At 41.6% G+C, this 22042-nt stretch overlaps 1 protein-coding gene across 1 annotated transcript; it reads right to left on the bottom strand.

Moving 5' to 3' along the window:
• Positions 1-2074: 2074 nt before the first annotated feature.
• LOC145805504 (uncharacterized) lies at positions 2075-9975 on the bottom strand. The gene is made up of 3 exons (XM_082900656.1): positions 9069-9975; positions 2901-3168; positions 2075-2153 (listed from the first exon to the last, which is right to left on the bottom strand). The coding sequence occupies exons 1-3, from the start codon at positions 9973-9975 to the stop codon at positions 2075-2077; spliced, it is 1254 nt and encodes a 417-aa protein (XP_082756782.1).
• Positions 9976-22042: the final 12067 nt, after the last annotated feature.

Raw genomic sequence — 22042 nt, forward strand, 5'->3', positions numbered from 1 at the left:
ATATATTCTAACTAGTGTGAAACACTAATCAATTTCAAAATCAGGCGCCGATAAGGCTTTCAATTCGCAGTTCAAAGTCTAAACATGAACTGATCATTTTATGTCAAACATATAGAAACGCAAAGATAATGCAACACATATGCAAATTAATTTCGGATTCCCTTCTAAATTACTGTTAGGCATAACTAATCATGGATTAGCGTTAATTAGAGGTCGGGGCTATTACAGTCTTCCCCCCTTAAAAGAGTTTGGTCCCCAAACTCGAATTACCTTCATTTTGGAACAACATTGGGTCCAACGGGAACAAATCTGGATATCTCTTCATCATGTCTTCCTTGGTTTCCCAAGTTGCATAGGTCCTTCCGTGGTTTTGCCAGTCAACTTTTACTAGTGGTATTTCCTTATTCCTCAATCTTTTGACTCGGCGGTTCACAATCTGGATAGGTTTCTCCTCATAAGTGTAGTCATCTTTCAAAAGCACATGTGTCGGTTCGATGACGTGGAGCGGATCTCTCAAATATTCCCCAAGCGTCGATACATGAAAGACGTTATGCATATGTTCCATTACTGGAGGCAAGGCTACCCGATACGATACCGGATTGAACTTTTCGAGGACTTCATAAGGTCCAACATATCTTGGCGCCAACTTGCCCTTAACACCAAACTGAGTTTGACCCTTCATCGGGGTCACCTTTATGAACACATGGTCCCCAACTTCATATTCTCTATCTCTTCTTCAGACATCAGCATAGCTTTTCTGCCGACTCTGTGCAGTTTTCAGGCATTGCTGGATCAGTTTCACTTTCTCAGTTGTTTCTTGCACCAGTTCCGGTCCCAACAAAGGTCTATCACCTACTTCAGCCCAACATATCGGAGAACGACATTTTCTTCCATACAGAGCTTCATAAGGAGCCATTTCAATGCTTGAATGGTAACTGTTGTTGTACACAAATTCAGCTAATGGCAAGAAGGTCTCCCAATTCCCCTGGAAGTCTAACACACACATTCTGAGCATGTCCTCTAAAGTTTGGTTAGTTCGTTCAATTTGTCCATCTGTCTATGGGTGATAGGCACTACTTATCCTCAGTTCAGTCCCCAAAGCCTGTTGCAAACTCTGCTAAAATCTTGATACAAACTTTGAGTCCCTGTCAAACACAATAGATACTGGCACTCCATGTAGTCTCACAATTTCAGTCATATAGATATTGGCCAATTTATCAGCGTTATAAATAGTTTTGACAGGCAGAAAATGGATAGACTTAGTTAAACGGTCAACTATAACCCAGATAGAGTCCATACCTCGACAAGAACAAGGCAATCCCACAATGAAGTCCATGGTAATGTGCTCTCATTTCCATTCCGGTATTGGAAGTGGTTGTAGCAAACCAGCGGGTCGTTGATGTTTAGCTTTAACCTGTTGACAATATAGGTACCTAGCCACAAAATCTACAATACTCTTTTTCATTCCAGGCCACCAAAAATTTTGTTTCAAATTATGGTACATTTTCGTGTTCTCCAGGTGCATAGCAAACTTACTACTGTGAGCTTCGGTCATAACACGTTTCCTCAAATCACCACAATCGGGTACACAAAGACGGTTTTGAAATTTTAGCACATCCTTCTTAGACACAAATCCTGGCCTCGGCTTCGAATCAAATTCCTCCGTGATCTTTTTCAAGTATTCATCCTCGCACTGTTTCTGTTTGATCTCGTCAAGAATTGTAGGTTAAGCGGAGATAGTAGTTAACAGCCCAACTTGTTCTAGGTCAGTCAACAATTCTTTTCGGTTGGATAACAGACATGACAAATTTCCCATTGATTTTCAGCTCAAGGCATCCGCTACAGTGTTAGCTTTCCCTGGGTGGTACAAGATCTGCAAATCGTAATCTTTGATTAACTCTAACCATCGCCTCTGCCTCATTTTCAATTCCTTTTGGGTGAAGAAGTATTTCAAGCTCTTATAGTCGGTGTACACCTCACAAGTTACCCCATACAAGTAGTGACGCCAGATTTTCAAAGCAAACACCACAGCTGCTAACTCAAGATCATGCGTTGGGTAATTATTTTCATGAGGTCAGAGTTGTCCAGAAGCATAGGCAATCACTTTTTCATTTTGCATTAATACACACCCCAAACCTTTGTCGGAAGCATCACTGTACACTTGAAACCCATCAATACCATTAGGTAAAGTTAAGATTGGTGCAGTCACTAACCTGGTTTTCAGTTCTTGAAAGACTGTCTCTCTTTGCTCGTTCCAGTCAAATGGCACATTTTTCTGAGTTAACTGAGTCAATGGCATGGCAAGCTTGGAAAAGTCTTTTACAAATCTCCTGTAATAACCTGCAAGTCCCAGAAAACTTCTAACTTCTGTCACATTTGTCAGTCTAGGCCAATCCACGACAGCTTCAATTTTCTAAGGGTCAATAGAAACACCATCCTTGTTGATTACATGTCCCAAAAATGACACACTGTCAAGCCAGAATTCACACTTGGACAATTTAGTATACAGCCTCTTCTCTCTCAAAATCTGCAAGGTAGTTCTCAGATGGTTCTCATGTTCCTCTCTGTCTTTAGAATAAATCAGAATGTCATCGATAAACATAACAATGAATTTGTCAAGATATTGTTTGAAAACCCTATTCATTAGGTCCATAAAAGCTGCAGGTGCATTTGTTACTCCGAAAGGCATTACCAAGAATTCATAATGTCCATATCTAGTTCTGAATGCAGTTTTCTCTACGTCTTCTGCTTTAACCTTTAACTGATGATAACCTGACCTAAGATCAATTTTAGAGAACACTTTAACTCCTTGGAGTTGATCAAAGAAATCATCTATTCGAGGTAAGGGATATTTGTTCTTAATAGTCACTTTGTTCAATTCTCGGTAGTCTATACACAACCTCAAAGATCCATCCTTCTTTCTGACAAACAAGACTGGAGCACCCCAAGGTGAAGTGCTCGGACGGATAAATTTCTTGTCTAAGAGTTCCTGTAGTTGAGCTTTCAGTTCTTTCAGTTCAGAAGTTGACATCCTATATGGAGTCTTGGAGATGGGTTGTGTTCCAAGTGTTACATCAATGGTGAATTCTATTTCCCTATCAATTAAGTCCCCAGGTAGGTCATTTGGAAACACATCGGGAAATTCACAAGCAACCGGAATAGTTTCTACTGTAGTTCCGTCAGATGGTGCAGTCAGTATACAACACAAGTAACCCCTACATCCCTTCCTAAGCAGTTTTACAGCTTTCATAGCCAAAATCAGATATGGGGGAGGAACTACCCCATTCCCAGTAAAAGTAAATTCAGGCATACCCGGTGGTCTAAACACAACAGATTTACTTGCACAGTCAATGGTAGCACAGTATTTAGTCAACCAGTCCATTCCCAAAATACAATCAAAATGGTCAATGTTCAAGGGCAATAAGTCAACATATAACATCATATCGCCAATCATAATATCACATACCGGATAAACATGAGTGCACATCATAGAATCTCCAGACGGGGTAGTGTAACAAGCCCGCGGGGGACCTCGCTACAGCTCGGACTCGACTTTTTCAGTCACGGTTCTAAGTCTGAACCAAAGAGTCCAAATCCGGCAAATCGTTTTGAGAAAACAGATTTTTGAGAGAAGTGCCAAACATGGACTGCTTTGCCAGATACAAAGTCGCCACCTAAATATTTTATTTTGGGAAATTTAGGAAACCCTGACTCAATGCCAAAAGGCCACGTGTCCGTCATCACCAAAGTTGCCTCGGCTCGGGAACTTGGGTACGATTGGGGAAGGTCACTTCGTGAGCACCCCCGCTCGCCCGGTCATAGACCGGCCTCTACTAATCATGATATCTATTTTTGAAAACATTGTGAGTTCTTATTCCGGTTATTAGCCTAGGTTACTATGTGATGCTAACAGCATACAAGTATAGACCGGGTCGCTTGAATTGGAACGAAACATTTCATGTTTGTTTTTGAAAATGGTTTGCTACCCGCAGGTAGGCTTGAAACATTTGATGATCTATTCCAATTCAGATAACCCAACCTTCACCCACAGGCATTCAGGCAGTTATATCACATAAGCACGTAGCCTCATGGTAAGCATGCTATTCATGGCAGCACTCACACGCATGCAAGGATGCTAAAGCATAAAGCTTACCGAGTACTCCAAGCCAAAATAGAAACTCATTAGAAATCATGCATGAATCCTAAGTATACAGAAATGCCTAATGCAACGCATGCAAAAATGCAACTATAGTAGGCTCGGCTATTCTAAGATGGTATATGAAATGCTACAGCTATCATGTATTCAATTTTGAAATTGAAAATACAATGCAGTTAGTATGATGCGCCGAGCCCGGTGCATGCAATACAGATGAATGAATGCAAACATGCTGTCATACTGTATGCTAATTTAAATATGCCCTAATCTAACCATCATAAGCTGGTAAATAAAAGGGAAGAAAGACGTGGGGTTGGAAGACATACATCACACTCACGCACACTTATTACAGTTATGCCCTCGCGCAGAGGGTCCGAATAAATATACAGTCCAAATATTACAGTCCCCAAATAAAAGAATATTACAGTCCGAAATATTACAAAATCCTAATTAATTAAAGAATTAACTAAGAAAGCAAATAAAACTGGCGTGCAAGCCAGGGACTGCCTTGCTTCTGATGGATGATGCATGTCCGGGTTGTCTTGCGCGGAAATCCACCGGAATGCCCCAATTAGCCTCTGTTTACACCTGTTATTCTTGGAATGCGTGCCAAGTCCCGAAAAGTTGCTGATTCCTCGTTTTGCTGCAACAGAGAGCAGGAAAGGGGCATAGCAATGTATTTGCACAGATGTATGCATGTCTCGATCCTCGTGCCATCAATCACGCATACCGAGGCATGATGGCCGAGGAATCGAAATGCACAACTCAATATAGGACGAATGCACATGAAACTACAACTAAAACCTAACTCCATCATGGATTATCCGGAGTGTTGGTGACTGGGAAATTGAGACACATTCCGTCACTCGGAGTACGAAATGTACCTCGTTTCCCGTGCCCGGGCTAACTCCTATTCCGGACACGATGCAATATGCATGACATGCATGAAATGCAACTAAGATACAATCCTAACGTACACAATGCTATGAAATGAGATGCCTCGAAATGCGTGCACGCGGGCACCCAAACCGAGAAAATGCAAAATGCTATGAAAATGAAATGCCTCGGAGTGCGTGAACACGGGCACACAAACTGAGAAAATGATATGTGTCTCGAAGTACGTGCACGCCGGCACGCAAACCGAGGCGATGATATGTGTCTCGAAGTACGTACACGCGGGCACGCAAATCGAGGCGATGATATGTGTCTCGAAGTACGTGCACGCGAGCACGCAAACCGAGGCGATGATATGTGTCTCGAAGTACGTGCACGCGGGTACGCAAACCGAGGCGATGATATGTGTCTCGAAGTATGTGCACGCGGGCACACAAACTGAGGCGATGATATGTGTCTCGAAGTACGTGCACACGGGCACGCAAACCGAGGCAATGATATATGATGAAATGATATGGGAATGACAAATGGGCTTATACCAACATGAGTGAGCCTCAGCCACACTCACATGGGATGCCGGTGGATAAAAATGAAGTGCCTCGAAATGCGAAAGCGATGCGAATTTCATGAAAAATGCAACATGGACTTATACTAACATGAGAGAGCCTCAGCCACACTCACATAAGATGCCGATGGCAGAAAATGAAGTGCCTCGAAATGCGTGCACACGGGCACGCAAACCGAGGCGATGACAGAATGATATGAAAATGACAAATGGGCTTATACCAACATGAGAGAGCCTCAGCCACACTCACATCGGATGCCGGTGGCAGAAAATGAAGTGCCTCGAAATGCGTGCACACGGGCACGCAAACCGAGGCGATGACAGAATGATATGAAAATGACATGAAAATGACAAATGGGCTTATACCAACATGAGAGAGCCTCAGCCACACTCACATCGGATGCCGGTGGCAGAAAATGAAGTGCCTCGAAATGCGTGCACACGGGCACGCAAACCGAGGCGATGACAGAATGATATGAAAATGACATAAAAATGACAAATGGGCTTATACCAACATGAGAGAGCCTCAGCCACACTTACATCGGATGCCGGTGGCAGAAAATGAAGTGCCTCGAAATGCGTGCACACATGCACGCAAATCGAGGCGATGACAGAATGATATGAAAATGACATGAAAATGACAAATGGGCTTATACCAACATGAGAGAGCCTCAGCCACACTCACATCGGATGCCGGTGGCAGAAAATGAAGTGCCTCGAAATGCGTGCACACGGGCACGCAAACTGAGGTGATGACAGAATGATATGAAAATGACATGAAAATGACAAATGGGCTTATACCAACATGAGAGAGCCTCAGCCACACTCACATCGGATGCCGGTGGCAGAAAATGAAGTGCCTCGAAATGCGTGCACACGGGCACACAAACCGAGGCGATGACAGAATGTGATGAAATATGGCAAAAGTGATATGCAAGCATACTAATGGAATTTCAGCACTAAAATATGGGGGAAAATAGTCCCGAAATGAAGCGAAATGACATGAAATGCCAGGAAATGTTCCGAAATGCGACATTGGGCACCCGAAATGGCCTATAGCTATGCCAAACATGTACAATATGGACATGCAATGCAAAGACAGAAGCTAGACAGTCCCAAAAGATGTACTTTCACAGTTATAAACATGGCCAAACAGCAAGTATAAGTAAGGGAAAAATAGCATGCAAGAATAGGGGCCAAAAGAGGGGTAATGAGGCAAGTGGTATAAGCAAAACTCAAACTGAAAAATTTCCTTCTACAACACTGAAGATGGACCAAAAATATGAACATTTACAGTATATGGCAGACCTCAAATCAGTATACAAACATGCTAAAAATGTGATGCAAAACAAGGCTCAAAAGGTGCTATAACATGAAGTATATAAAATAATCACCAAACAGAAAAAAAGTGTGAATGAAACATGAAGTATAGGCCAAAATAAGACCACTTTTAGTTCGAACCAAGGTCCAAAAACAGAAGCAAAGAGGGCTACTAATTTATGCAAAAATGGGGCCAAATAGGGGATATAACTACAAGTGACACATGGAGACACCAAACAAGGTTGAGCCCTTCCTCAATGTTGGAGAGGAGCTCAAAATAAGCCTAATATCAGTTTATAACATGCTCAAAAACAGATTTCTCATGGGCCAAAAATAGCATGCAAAACTATGACATACAAGATGATCAATGAAGCAAGTATATTATGGGGGGCTCAAACAAGGTTGAGCCCTTAATGAGAAGTGAAGATGAGCTCAAAATATGGCCCTTTTCAGTTAGGGCCGGAGCTTGAAACCAAAAAGAAGTGGGGCTTAGAGATAGATCAAGGAAAAGGGTCAAAAGGGTAAAAGTGTAACTTACCCTTGAAGATTCAAGCTTTTGTTGCTTCTTGGATGGATTTGCAGCCTCTTTTGCCTTCTAGAAACCTTCCTTGCTGCTGGAGGTGAGGTGGTGGTGGTAGAGCTTGGTGGTGTAGAAGGAATGAAGGTTAGGGACTTAGGGTTTTTTGAAGAATTGAGAGGGAAGAAGATGGAGTTGGCTATGGAGCTTTGAAGAATAATTTTTCTAACCCTTATGAAGAAGGCCACCAGCTGGTTATAAAGATCAAAAATGGGGTGTAAAGGTGGGGGAGAAGGAGGGCAAAACTCCCCCACAAAATATCCCCCGGATACAGAAAATATCTGGGGGATATTGCCCCACAGCTGGAAAGGGTACAGTGCAAGGAAGCAGGCCGGCCTCATACTTTTGCTGGAGGTGGCCGGCCGGCCACACCCCCTAGCCGGCCGGCTAGGGGTCAAAAGGGTCAAGGTGATTTTCTGGCCGGCCAGCTACTGGGGAGGTACCTCTATGTGTGCACAACACAACCATGTAGTTGAAATTCCAAGAAAGTGGGCCCAAGGGGTTCAACAATGGCTCGGAAAGAGGGGGTCAAAAGGGTCAAGTTGACTTACTGGCCGGCCATGAACTTTTAGAGGCCTCTCAGATGTGTAGATCACAGATATGTGGTTCAAAGTTCAAGAAAAAAGGTCCAAGGGGTTCAACATTAGCCCGGAAGGAAGGGGTCAAAAGGGTCAGGTGACCTTAATGGCCGGCCATGAACTTTTAGGGGCCTCTCAAATGTGTAGATCACAGATATGTGGTTGAAAGTTGGCAACACTAGCTCCAAGGTATTCAACATTAGCCCGGAAGTGCGAAAAACGGGCGCCGGGAGGCTCCGGAAGAGAGATAACTGGTTGCTGCAACAATTGTTGGCCTCCCACCCTTCAGTGACCTTCCCTGTGATAAAACAGAGGTACCTGCCAAAAATGAACGAAAACCGTGGTAAAACGAACGTTCCGGGGCCAAAACACGCAGTTCGGGGTCCCGAAAATGGGCTGTTAAGCACCGAAAATGGTATTCGACCTCGAAGTGGGTTTCTCAGCCCCCAGTGTCCCTCAAAAGGGATGAAATAAGATGTATGCCAAAAATCAGAGCAATAGGAGATGGTTAAGCGGTCCCGAACCGAGGCACACGGCCTGACGGCTCCGAAAACCGGAAACCGGACTCCGAAATGGGAAAAAAGGCCTACGGCCACCAAATGTAGCCTTTGGACATTGAGAGATGGTCTACGGGACCTCTCCCTTCCCTCGGGAAAAGAAACAGAGAAAACAGAGTCTGGCTCGCAAACCGAGACAAGGCACAGAAAAGGGTTCGGAAGTCCGGAGGCAGGGCTCACGGCCGCGACTCTGAAACTTCTGAACGAGCATATTATGCAACATCACCTAACGCTCAACTGGTGACGTCTGAGTCTTAAGGTCGGTCAAAAATGGGGTGTCTACAGGTAGATACAGATAACACATATGTCATAAGTTCTAATGGTCTAGTCAATTTTCAAGAGAAAGCATGCGATAGAAAGGAATGTGTAGAACCAGAATCTATCAATACGCATGCATCTTGAGAACAAACAGAGAGTGTACCTGACACCACGGTATAGGTGTTTGGTACGTCACCAGGCACTAAGGCGAACACTCGACTCTGTCTCAATGTTTCATTATTTGCATTCCCTCTAACATCGGTCCTTGCATTTGGTCTTGCTGCGGAAACAGACCCGGTGGAACTTGTTATAGGACGGTTAACCTCGTTGAATCTCATCGGGCAATCCCTCACCATGTGACCAGTCTTGCCACAGCGAAAACACGCACCTGATGCTCGATAACAAGCACCTTTGTGCTTCTTTCCGCAGTCGGGGCAGTTTGGAGTAGATCCGCTACTTTGGCTAGAGCTGCTGGAGGATCTTGTATTTTGCCTCTTCAAAACTGACCGGCCTTTCTTGAAGCTGAATTTGGTTCTCTTTCCTCTCCATTCTGTTGTTGGTGTTGTAGTTTGTTTCTTAGCTACTATTGTGGCTTCTGCCATCAATGCCCTGTCAAGTACCTGTACATAAATAGGTAATTTTAGGACACCCACTCGGTTAAATATTTCTAGGTCCAGCCTTTCCTCAAACTTCTGTGCTTTCTTGTAATCAGTATCCACCATATGTGGAGCAAAACATACCAATTCGGTGAATTTGGCCTCATACTCTGCTATAGACATTCTCCCCTGTTTAAGTTCTTGAAACTCGGGCACCTTCCGATCCCTGAAGCATTGGGGAAAGTATTTATCATAAAAGATTGCATTAAACTGTGCCCATGTCATATTCCCATTGCCACTTCGAATTAGTAACCACCACCTTCGGGCTTCATCTTTCTGAGTATAGGTGGCTAGGAGGACTTTCTGGGTTTCAGAACAAGGGAACACTTCATATAACTTCTCCATTTCAAGTAGCCACGTCTCTACTTTCAATGGTTCAATTCCGCCATAGAACGTTGACAGTTTCATCTTCATGAATCTCTGTGTCAGATTGATGATATCATTATTATCTGCTTCGGCCTCTGCTGGTGGAGACGGAGGGGTAAAGGTTGTTGTCTCTGTTGTTGTGTCAAGGTTTCAGTCAATGCTACTAACATCTGTTCCATTCGACCCATGCGAGCCTCTGAAGATTCACTTTCACCACTCTCCTTTACATTCTCCATCTTACTATACAGACATCAAACGATAATGAATACAGGCATAATCTTATTCGTTTCCTTCAATTCATTTGACTCAAATGTACATTCAGTTTTCATATTCAGTTGCATTACCACACACTCACACATGCAGATGGAGCGCCCCTAACTCTTACTAGGACATCCTAAGCTCATACGGACCTGTGTGTGCGGTAGAACACGTGCTTTGATACCACTCTATCACGACCCAAACCCACCCCTGTAGGTTTAGCACCGTAACCGGCCAGTAATCTGTGGATTACCAAAGGCCTCTGAACAGATTAGCAAATAATAACGGGCTGCGGAAGCAATAATAAAAAATAGACAACGTCCAATGAGCTGTGATAACGTACATGGGACAGAACATTTCAAGACTTATTTATATATATATAAACATGCCAGTCCAAATACACAATATTTACAAGGTATTTACAGAAAGTACTACCCAATACCTGACTTTACAAAACAGTCACGAAGACCAGCATGAATTCAAAAACAGCCATATAACGAGACTTCAATCGGAACCTCCTTAGGAGGCACAACGATTGGCTGACAAAAACAAGACAGAAGGCCGTCAACTCTGGCCCTAGTCACCTGCCGGCTCACCTACATACATAATATAAACTATGAGCGGAAGCCCAGTGAATAATAACAGAGTAAAGGGGTTTTATGAATGATGTCCAGCACAAGTTAGGATCCAGTATTTAAATCAAAACATATTCAGACTTCAAAACAAAAATAGATTTAGATACACACTCATGTTCATATTTAGATTTTGCATAAAATCATGTGGTACACCCATTAGCTATCAGATCAATTTGGTCCAGAGACCCACATGCATAGTTGGTACCAACGACCATAAAGGTCCCTATCTTGCGCGCAAGTAGCCATGGTATTGTTACCCCCAAGCAATGGCCACGTGCAGATTGGCCGCGGTATTGTTACCCCCGGGCGAGGGCCACGTGCAGATTGATCGCGGTATTGTTACCCCCGGGCGAGGGCCACGTGAACTAAGGGTGCCACAAATACTTTTCAAAAAATTGGACATTCATTCATAATTCGTAAGATAGCATTTCAGAAAACAGATCATACCATATCAGTCAGAAAATACTTAAGTTAAACATAACTTTACAGAGTTATTACTCACAGTGGGCCTTGAGACAGACAGACAGAGCAAATTAGTCAGACAGAACGCGGCACGTGACCTACATAACACATAACAGATACACACTTGAAACACACGCTCTAATTGTACAAAACTTATTTCGTTGGCTCTTAGTGTGTTTCTAATCTCTTATCCTCATTATGGGGTTTTAAACATGGCCTAGGAATGCCTAGGATAGAATGAGGATGCAAAAATACATTGAAAACCATTTCTCAAATTTTGCTGAAGATAAGGTCTACGCTCAAGCGTGGCTTTCCCTGCTCGAGCGGATATGCAGACAAAGAAGTTCCGCTCGAGCGTGGACTTCCCCACTCGAGCGGACTGCAAACTTATGAAAAAGTGCTGGATGCATGAAATTCACGCTCAACAGGCGCTCGACCCTCGCTCGAGTGTGTGACACAGACCCTCGCTTGAGCGTGGCTTCCCCCACTCGAGCAGACTGCAAAACACACAAACTTCTGGGTACACGCATTTCATGCTCGAACATGACTCTCGTCGCTCGAGCGGGAGTGCATGTACTCAGGCTTCACGCTCGAGCGTGAAAGTCCCCGCTCGAGCGTGGATCAAATTTCTGGAATTTCCAGATTTGATCACCAAGCTCAAATTCGACCTTTGAAGCATCAAACTCAATTTTCTGAGCCCAAAACTTTGGAAAACACTTTATAACTCATAGAACAACATGTTTAAAAGATCATTTCAAGAAATCATGGCCCAAAAGGATATCAATTTTGCATAAACTCAACTTAAATTCAAAATCAATTTATGAACATCACATGCAAGAACCTCATTGAATCCAAACCCTTCAAAACATGACCAAACTAGATAATTTGATGGAAAACAAGATGAATGACCATAATGTGAGTGAAATTAACACATGCATGGAGGAATTCTTGAAATAAATCTCTAGAATGCCATGAAACATGCATGCATGCATGAATTCATTCTTAATTCAATTCATATGTTAATTTGCCTACATAACTGATTTCAAGCATTAATCAACTAAATTACAAGGCTAGAGACTAACATTCTTACCTAAAGTTCTCAATCCCTTATGGTTAGAGATGTTCTTGAGCAAACCACCAAGGTCTCCTAGCAATTTCTCCAAATCCTTAAGCTTGATCCCAATTCCTTTCCTCTCTCACTCTCTCCCACATTTGGTCAAGAAAATGGCTGAGGAGAGATGCTTCTAAGTGTAATGAGGTGTGGTATAGTTGATCTCAAATCAAGCCACTAAGTGGCAAACTTGTAATTAGGCAAACTAATGCAATTCAACACTAATTAATCTAATTTAATCATACCAAATCAAATTTTAATTAAATCTACCATAAAATCACATATATTCTAACTAGTGTGAAACACTAATCAATTTCGAAATCAGGCGCCGATAAGGCTTTCAATTCGCAGTTCAAAGTCTAAACATGAACAAATCGTTTTATGTCAAACATATAGAAACGTAAAGATAATGCAACACATATGCAAATTAATTTCGGATTCCCTTCTAAATTACTGTTAGGCATAACTAATCATGGATTAGCGTTAATTAGAGGTTCGGGCTATTACATAGACATAGTGGGACCACTCCCAACAGCACCGGGCAACCGGAAGTTCTTCATTGCTGTTACAGACTACTTCACCAAGTGGGTTGAAGCTGAGCCCCTAGCAACTATCAAGGAGAAGGACGTCAAACAGTTTGTCTGGCAGAATGTGGTAACGCGGTTTGGCATCCCCAAGATTCTGATCTCTGATAATGGCACCCAATTTGACGGCCGCTTATTCAGAGGATTTTGTAAAGAATTGAAGATTGAATTCTACAACTCCACTCTAGCTTACCCGCAGTCCAACGGCCAAGCCGAAGCATCAAATAAGACCATTCTTGACGGATTGAAGAAAAGACTTGAGAAGGCCAAAGGAAAATGGACCGAGGAACTCCCAAGTGTCCTTTGGGCATACCGGACGACCCCGAGGTGATCTACCGGGGAAACTCCTTTTGCCCTGGCGTACGGCATGGAGGCTGTCATCCCATTGGAAATTGGCATGCCCACCACCCGCAGTGAAAATTTTGAGTCCGAGCTGAATTCTGAAGCAGTCGCCCTGGAATTGGACCTTGCTGAAGAGCGCTGCGAAAGAGCTTTGATTCACGTGGCTGCATACCAACAAGAATTGTCCAGGAAGTACAACAAAACCGTGCACCCTAGACCGTTTAAAGTTGGCGACTGGGTTTTAAGAAAGGTCATGGGCAATACCTTGGTGCCAGGCGAAGGCAAGCTAGGGGCAAACTGGGAAGGACCCTACAGGATAACCGGTCTGGCGGGCAAAAGGGCATACCACTTGGAAGATTTGGACGGCAAAGGCATACCCCAGCCATGGAATGCAACCAACCTCAAACTGTACTATTTTTAGTTTGAGTAGTTTTTATGATTATTCTTTTGAGCAAACACTTGTTTGCCTTGCATTTTCAGAATGTAATACTCTTTTTGTCAATATAATAGAAGTGACTTACCTTTGTTGAAGTATTCTGTTGTTTTCGATGCTTTACTCCGGTTGATTGAAACCGAGATGCTTTACTCCGGTTGCTTGAGTTTATGATTTACTCAACCTTTAGACTCCAACCAAGATGTTTTACTCCGGTCGATTGAGTTGATGACTTGCTCAACTTTGATTTTAAAACTGAGATATTTCACTCTGGTTGAATGAGTTAATGATTTACTCAACTTTGTAATTTAAACCGAGATGTCTTATTCCGGTTAAACAAGCTGATGATATACTCAACTTTGAGATTTCAACCGAGATGTTTTATTCCGATTGAATTAGTTGATGATTTACTCAACTTTGTGATTCAAACCGAGATGTCTTGTTCCGGTTATATAAGTTGATAATTTACTCAACTTTGAGATTTCAACCGAGATGTTTTACTCCGGTTGAATGAGTTAATGATTTACTCAACTCTGTGATCAAAATCGAGATGTCTTTTTCCAGTTAAGCATGTTGATGATTTAGTCAACTATGTGATTTCAACCGAGATGTTTTACCCCGGTTGAATAGGTTGATAATTTGTTCAAGGGCGAGTTAATGATTTTCTTAGCCGAGGTGATTTGCCCGGCTAAAGTTGTTTAGCTTAAACACAATGCAAACACTTAACGAAAATACAACTTTTCATTGATAAGTAATAGCATTACAAAAGGTGGGGCAGTAGCCCAGTTACATTTTCAAACAAAAAAGAAAGAAAACTAAACTAAGGGGGAAAGGTCTGTGAATTCATCCTCGGTCGCGGTCGCCTCCAGGTCGACCATGGTTGTGGTCTCTTGGACACCGGTCTGCTCATGGCCGGCCTGCTTTGGGCGGTTGTCACCCTCGGCATTTTCCTTGGCGTCCTCTGCTTCTTCTTCCTCGGCCTCAGCCTGTAATGCGCTGAAGACGTCGTTGGCAGGTCACACAAGCTACGTCGACAGGAAGGCAGCTGGGGGAGAGGCAAATACGTCGGTCCCAGATCCTTGGCTGAGCTGTTCACAAGCAGCCTTCCAGCCCGCCTTGAAGAAGATGTCTTGGAAGGCATGGACTTGCTTTGTGTAGCTCTCCTCGACCTCCTTGAAACCGACGTCCAAACAGTCTAAAAGAAAATGGTGTCCCTGTTGCAATTGTTTGGGGGAAACCAATGGGCTAGTTAGGAAAACTTTTAGACAAACTTTTAGAAAATGGTGTCCAAACGTTATTTGAGTCAGGGACGATTTATCTTTTTAATATTTAGAAATGACTACAATCCACCATCATTTATGGACTGAAATGTAGTATTAAATTCATTAATAATTTAATAAAAAAATTTAAAATATTTTTATATTTTCTTGATTTGTTTAGAAAGCAAAGTATATTTTAATATTTTATGTTTTATTTCATATGTAATTTACTTTCTTAAATTTTGAAAATAAATATATATAATTTCTTTATGTTTGTCACGTGTTTCACACGAAATGTTTGACAATACATTTCAATTTATAAAAAAAAAAATTATACGACCATTTTCAAACATCAAAAATAAACTGCACATGACCTAGACGTTTGAAAGTGTCAAAGGGCCATTTCGGGGAGTGAAAAAAAAAAAACCAATTTATTGATTTATTGTCTTACTCATATTAGCTCTCTTTCTTCTTTTTTTTCTTACTTTGCAGAGCAAGCTAAGGAAAAATTTCTCAATTACCAAACACTTTGGATCTGTTTGGTAACGTTTACGTTTTCAGTTTATATTTATAAAAATTTAATAAACTCGTTTTTGTTTATTTTTTGTTTATTTTTAGAAAAACATAAACTACAAACGCGTTTGGTAATTGACAAAATGTTTAAAAAAAATTTAAAAATATAAAAAAGAGTGAGAAATGGTAATTGGTGGCAAGTGGCGGTGGAAGACGGTGGTGGAAAGTAGTGACAGTGGGTGGTGGGTAGCGGGTGGTGGTAGGTGGGTGGGTGACGGTGGCGGGTGGTGGGTGGTAGCGAGTGGGTGGTGGTGGTGGTGGTGGTGGTGGTAGTGGCGGGTGGCGGTGGCGGGTGGTGGGTGGCAGATGGCGGGTGGTGGTGGGTGGTGGCGAGTGGGTGGTGGTGGGTGGTGGCGAGTGGGTGGTGGTGGCGGTGGGTGGATAGGTGCGGTGGCGGGTGGCGGGTGGTGGGTGGTGATGGTGGCAGTGGCGGTGGCGGGTGGCGGGTAGTGGGTGGTGGGTGGTGGTAGTAGGTTGGTGGCAGATGGCGGGTGGTGGTGGTGGGTGGCTGGTAGTGGCGGGTGGTGGTGGGTAGGTGGGTAACGGTGGCGGGTTGTGAGTGGTAGCGAGTGGGTAGTGGTGGCAGGTGGGTGGTGGGTGATGACGGGTAGATGGCGAGTGATGATGGTGGGTGGGTGGGTGACGGTGGCGGGTGGTGGGTGGTAGCGAGTGGATGGTGGTGGTGGTGGTGGTGGTGGTGGTGGGTGGTGGGTGGTGGGGCAGGTGGGTGGCGGATGGCAGGTGGTGGTGGGTGGTAGCGGGTAGGTGGCGAGTGGTGGTGGTGGTGGTAGTGGGTGGGTGGGTGGGTGGGTGACGGTGGCGGGTGGTGAGTGGTGGTGGTGGCAGGTGGATGGCGGGTGGGTGGTGGGTGATGGTGATGGGTGGTGGGTGGTGGTGATGGGTGGTGGGTGGTGATGGGTGGTGGGTGGCAGGTGGCGGGTGGTAGGTGGTGGATTGTAGTGGTTGGTGGTGGCTGGTGGATGGCATGTGGGTGGTGGGTGGTGAGTGGTAGTGGCGGCGAGGGGTGGGTGGTGGTGGCGAGTGGGTGGCAGGTGGGTGGTGGTGGCAGGTGGGTGGTGGGTGGTGGTGGCAGGTGGTTGTGTGGCGCGGGGGGTGGGGGGTGGTGGGGGTGGTGGGGGTGGCGGTGGTGGTGGTGGCGAGGGGTGGGTGGTGGTGGCGAGGGGTGGGTGGTGGTGGCGAGTGGGTGGTGGCTGGTGATGACGGGTGGTGGGTGGTGAGTGGTGGTGGCAGGTGGTGGTGGGGGTGGGTGGTGGTGGCAGAAAACGGTGGTGGAAAATGGTGGCGGGTGGTGGCTAGTGTTGGGTGGCAAAAAAAAAAAAAAAACTGAAAACTGAAAATGGAAACACATTTTTTGAGTTTATGTTTTTTGGCTAAATTTAAAAACTGAGACCACTAATTTATAAATCAAAAATTTACCAAATAAGTTTTTATTTAAGTTTTTTTAATTTTTGTAAATATAAACAGAAAATTAAAAACGTAAGTGTTACCAAACGACACCTTTACGCTTTGGGAAGCTAACAAAAAATTAATTTTAAATTTTTTAAGCTAAAAAAATGAACTTTTTTATCTAAGGGGTTGTTTGGGGTGTCCTAAATAAATGCACTTTTTGTCTTTTTGAACTAAAAAATTGAAGAAGAAAATATAGATGTTTGGATTAACTTTTTGACTTTTTATGAAAAAATGTGTAATAAAAAATTGTAAAAATTGGTTTGTAAGAGAAAATTAGAATTGGGAGTTGTGCAGCCGTAATTGTTGACTTTTGGTGAATAGTGTTAACTTTTTAAATTTTTGAATAACTTTTTGACTTTTTGACTTATTCTGAACTTGTCAAACTTGACCTCAGTCATTATACAAAAAAAAACTAACTTTTTTAACTTAAAAAATAAAAATCAACTTTTTACAACTAGGCAAAGACAACAAACACTGCCCCCGAATCAGAGAGTTGGTAAATTCCGTCAAAATCCTAAAAGCCTAAACCCCCCAAGACATGGACGATGACGCTCGAAGAACTCCTCAGCTCATATGCGCTCAGGAGGCACTAGATCTACTCAACTGCGCCACTGAATCCCCCTTCGATCAAGACAAATGTCTTCGTCTCTTGCAGTCCTTGCGTCTCTGCGTCCAAACCAAGGTATATATATATATACATTTTTGTATGTATATGTATTGGTAATCTGATTAAGGTTATTCATGTTCGAATCATAGAATTTTTATGATATCTTTGGATCTATATTCTTGCTAGATGATTGTTGTTTTTTTTCAGTCTCTGGGGTCTTAGACATAACATCGATTGAAATATTTTAATTTTTCTCAGATGTGCACTTGAAGCTTCAATTCTTTGTATTTCTCGTTAATGTTAGAAACTGCCCATTTATATGCTTCAATTCAATGTTCCAAATAACAGATGATAAATTTCTCCAAATGCAACTGATTTAGTTCTATTTCGTTCTCGCCTTTTGAAATGTATAGTATCCCATTTCAGCATTGACCAAGCCAGAAATTTTGTTTAGAGGGGGCCAGAGTAAATTCATCTATAAAATAAATAAATAAATAAAAAGAAGTTTGCTTTTGGGCATGAGTAATTTCTTAATATTTATTTCAATTATTTTATATATTTTGTGTGCTATATTATTAGGATCTTGTGTATAATTGATTACGCCGTCATTTTAAGGCCTTTTATTGACTGAAATAATTTATATAAATTAAAATTATACCATTATGATTTTTATACTTGAAAAAAAAAAGAAAAAAAAGAAAAGAAATGTCATTTACATATTGTATTTTTTTTGGCCAAAGTACAGATTGATGCTGTTACATAATATGTGAATAATTGACAGTCATCCCATATGCATTGTAGGAGTAATCATGAAATATATGACAAATATAAGAATTTTGAGAAAATTTAGAATATATAGCTAAGAAGCATGAACACAAACACAGGATACATCTATTTTGAAAAAATTAGGATTCGGGCACAGCAAGAATATGGGAAAAATATTTTTTTTAATATATTTTAGGACAAATTACAAAAAAAACTCAGGGTTTCGCGTGTTTTTCAATTTAAACTCCGGAGTTTCAATTTTGACAAATTAAACCTTGGAGTTTCTTCCGTGTTTCAATGTGAACTCTCCGTCCATATCTATTTGATTTAACTAATAGAATCTGGGCAAAATTCTCAAATTCAAATACACATGTTCAAACACTTGTATCTTCCTCGTCGTAACTCCGTTTCGCCTTATTTTTGCGTCGTTGGATTCACCTCATTGCTTAGTTTTCATTTCATCCCTCATATGCCTTGTTCCACCTCTTTTTGTGTGCCATTGGAATTCCGAAAGTTAGTCAAAAATAAAATTTTTCTGTCTTTGGGCAAAATTTTCAGATTTGAACATACATATTCAAGCACTTATATCTCCTTCGTCATAACTCCGTTTTGCCTCATTTTTGCGTCGATAGATTCACCTCATGGCCTAGTTTTCATTTCACCTCTTATGCGCCTTATTCCACCTCTTTTTGCATGCCGTCAAAGCTCGAAAAGTAGGCCAATTATTATTATTATTTCCCCCCCCCCCCCCCCCCCTCTATTTTCTATTTCCATGCCTCTTCCTTCCTACTTTCTTTCCACAATTATTCTTTTTTTTCCTTTTCCTTCATAGCCCTTTCACCGAGCTTGTGGTGGCCACCGAACCTCCAACGATGGCGGTGTTGTCGAGTATGAATGTATATGACTTACAAGAACAGAAAGAAATATAAGAGTGGGGGAAGGGCCATGAATGAAGAGGAAAAGAAAGAATAATTGTGAAAAGGAAGGAGGAAGGAAGAAGTAGTATGGAGATATAAGATAGACGAAGAAAAAAAGAAAGAAAGAAATTTTTTATTTTTTGCCAATTTTCGGAGCTCCAACAACACGCAAAAAGTGGTGGAACAAGGCGTACAAGGAGTGGAAAGAAAACTAGGCCATGAGGTCAATCCAATGACGCAAAAATGAGGCAAAACGGAGTTACGACGAAGGAGATACAAGTGCTTGAATATGTGTATTTAAATATGAAAATTTTACCCAAAGAGAAAAAAATCTTATTTTTGGCTAACTTTCGGAGTTCCAACGGCACACAAAAAGAGGTGGAACAAGGCGTATGAGGGATGGATGAAAACTAGGCAATGAGGTGAATCTAACGACGCAAAAATGAGGCGAAACGGAGTTACGAAGAGGGAGATACAAGTGTTTGAACATGTGTATTTGAATTTGAGATTTTTTCCCAGATTCCGTTAATTCAATCAAACGGATATGGACGGAGGGTTCACATTGAAACACGGAAGAAACTCTAGGGTTTAATTTGTCAAAATTGAAACTCTGAGGTTTAAATTGAAAAATACACAAAATCCTGGGGTTTTTTTTTTTGTAATTTGCCCTATATTTTATTTTTTATATATAGCGATATAAATTTACGGCACAAAGATATGAAAGAGATCAATTTATATTTGAGTGTATTTTATTTATTTATTTTCACTTTTCCCCCTCTTTGATTCATATAATTAATTTTGACCCCGAATCAACAGTCTAAAATTATTCTAAAAAAACTTACAAAGTTGTCATGAAGCATGTCCAAATGCATGACACGTTGGGGACTCTTCCTACAAAAATAATAATTAAAAAAATTGATAACATGTGAACTCATGTTTCTACGTGTTAAACACAGACACGGTACCCATTTTGGAGTGTTTGTTCTTTCCAGCTCTATAGAAAAACTCATAAAATAGAGGGTTATTAGAAGAATTTTGAAATACTTAAGAGGGCCATGGCCCCTCTGTCCCCTAGGGCTTCCCACCTAGCTTCATCCCTGCATTTCAGGTATTCTGCTGCTCAGCTTTGAGTCATACACACATAGTACTTTTTCTTGATCTTGAGGGCTGTAAGTTGTAAGTTCAACCTTGTTTTATTTTTGGTAACAGCAGTTTAACTCGATTGTCTACCTCCATTAATCCCTTTTGTACTTTCCCAATTCGAATTAATAACCACGAACACTTGTGCTACATTTGGATCATAGATATATGGAGAGGGGGGGGGGGGGGGGGGGGGGGGGGGAAATCAACTTCTACTTCATACACTTTTCCCCACAAATTCAAGATTCAAACGCAGCCTTAAGCAAATATTCTGAACTTTCTTTTGGTTTTTATTTTTAATTGAATCTAATTATTTGTGATTCATGTTTCTTTGCCATTATGTGTTAATTTTTGGGACATGGATAACTGTGGTACATGCACTTTGGAAATGGTATAAAGGGGGTAAGTTCACTTGATTTTGTTTCCTTTTATCTTCTACAGAAAGTGAAGAAATTCACTTTGGCAGAACAGAGCATAGAGCAAGCAGATTCTAAGAGCAAGAAGGATAGTTAGGTTTTGAATGGGTTGGATATTTGGAGATAAGATGAAAATCTTGGTTCTTTCATTTTTCTTCTAATTTAGATAGCAACAATGACTGAGATTATACTTCTCAAATTGTTTGTTCTGTGACTCAATCTGAATATCCATGGATAAATCAGAGTTGACAGTGTTTCTGTTATTAATACCTGACACGATTTTCATTCTCTTCAAGCAAATGAGAAATGAGATATGTGGGAGTGTAAACAATTATGATTAATGCTTGATTGTCTTAGTACAATTTTGAATGGTATACCCAAAAGGAATTTTGGCATTCATGGTTGTTTTGGATTGGTAATATTTATAGCATTGGTGTATAGTTTCACTTGCTTGGTATATGTTGGAATGAACTATTGAGACTAGACTGTGACCTTTGTGGCCAGGGAGGTTTCAATTGTTTGTATATTGTTTTTCATTTTTGTTTAAACCTTTCACTTCTTCTGTTGCTTACTTTGTGGATGCATTCAATATACAAACACATACTTCTGTTTTTTTTTTTTTTTCTTCAATTTCTTTACACACTGATTCTCAGAGATCAATTATCCCAAGGTGTGAATGAGGTATGCACATCCCATTTGCCAGATTCCTTGGTCAAAGATTAAAAGTAAAAGTGAGTCGTTCTTAGTAGAATGATGAGCAACTTGGAAACGGATTAGAAATCAGATGTCATATAGTTCATTTTGACTGTCAAAAATTTTCTTTTTTTAGAACATTGGTTGTGTGGTTCGGCAGACATACCACATAAAACAGATGCTGGTCAGTTCAAAATATAACAGTCCCACTAGGTAGCTCGAATAACTATGGCTCTTTTTCCTGACATCGTTTTGACACCTTTTTTTTTTCTTCTTCTTCTTTTCTTATTCCTTACCCCTCTCTTCTTCCTCTTCTTCCTTCCCCCTCTTTTTCCTTCCTCTTCTCTTCTTTCTGAATCCAAACTCAAATCAATTTTTTTTTTTTTTTTTTTCTTTCAGCCGGCCAACAGTTTAGAAAGAAGAAGAAGAAAGAAGAGAGGAGAGGAGCGG

The sequence above is a fragment of the Camellia sinensis genome, chromosome 13 (assembly GCF_055761805.1).
Source record: "Camellia sinensis isolate YWXY chromosome 13, ASM5576180v1, whole genome shotgun sequence".
NCBI classification, from domain to species: domain Eukaryota; kingdom Viridiplantae; phylum Streptophyta; class Magnoliopsida; order Ericales; family Theaceae; genus Camellia; species Camellia sinensis.

Bases quoted from the DNA above. Each gene is read 5' to 3' on its own strand.
- LOC145805504 (XM_082900656.1), bottom strand. From the start codon at position 9,975: ATGAAGATGAAACTGTCAACGTTCTATGGCGGAATTGAACCATTGAAA. The intron at 3,169-9,068 runs GTACACTCTCTG...ACGGAACTACAG, and splicing joins CACCTATACCGTGGTGTCAG to TAGAAACTATTCCGGTTGCT. The intron at 2,154-2,900 runs GTTGTGTATAGA...TCAAGTGTACAG, and splicing joins AAGAAGGATGGATCTTTGAG to TGATGCTTCCGACAAAGGTT.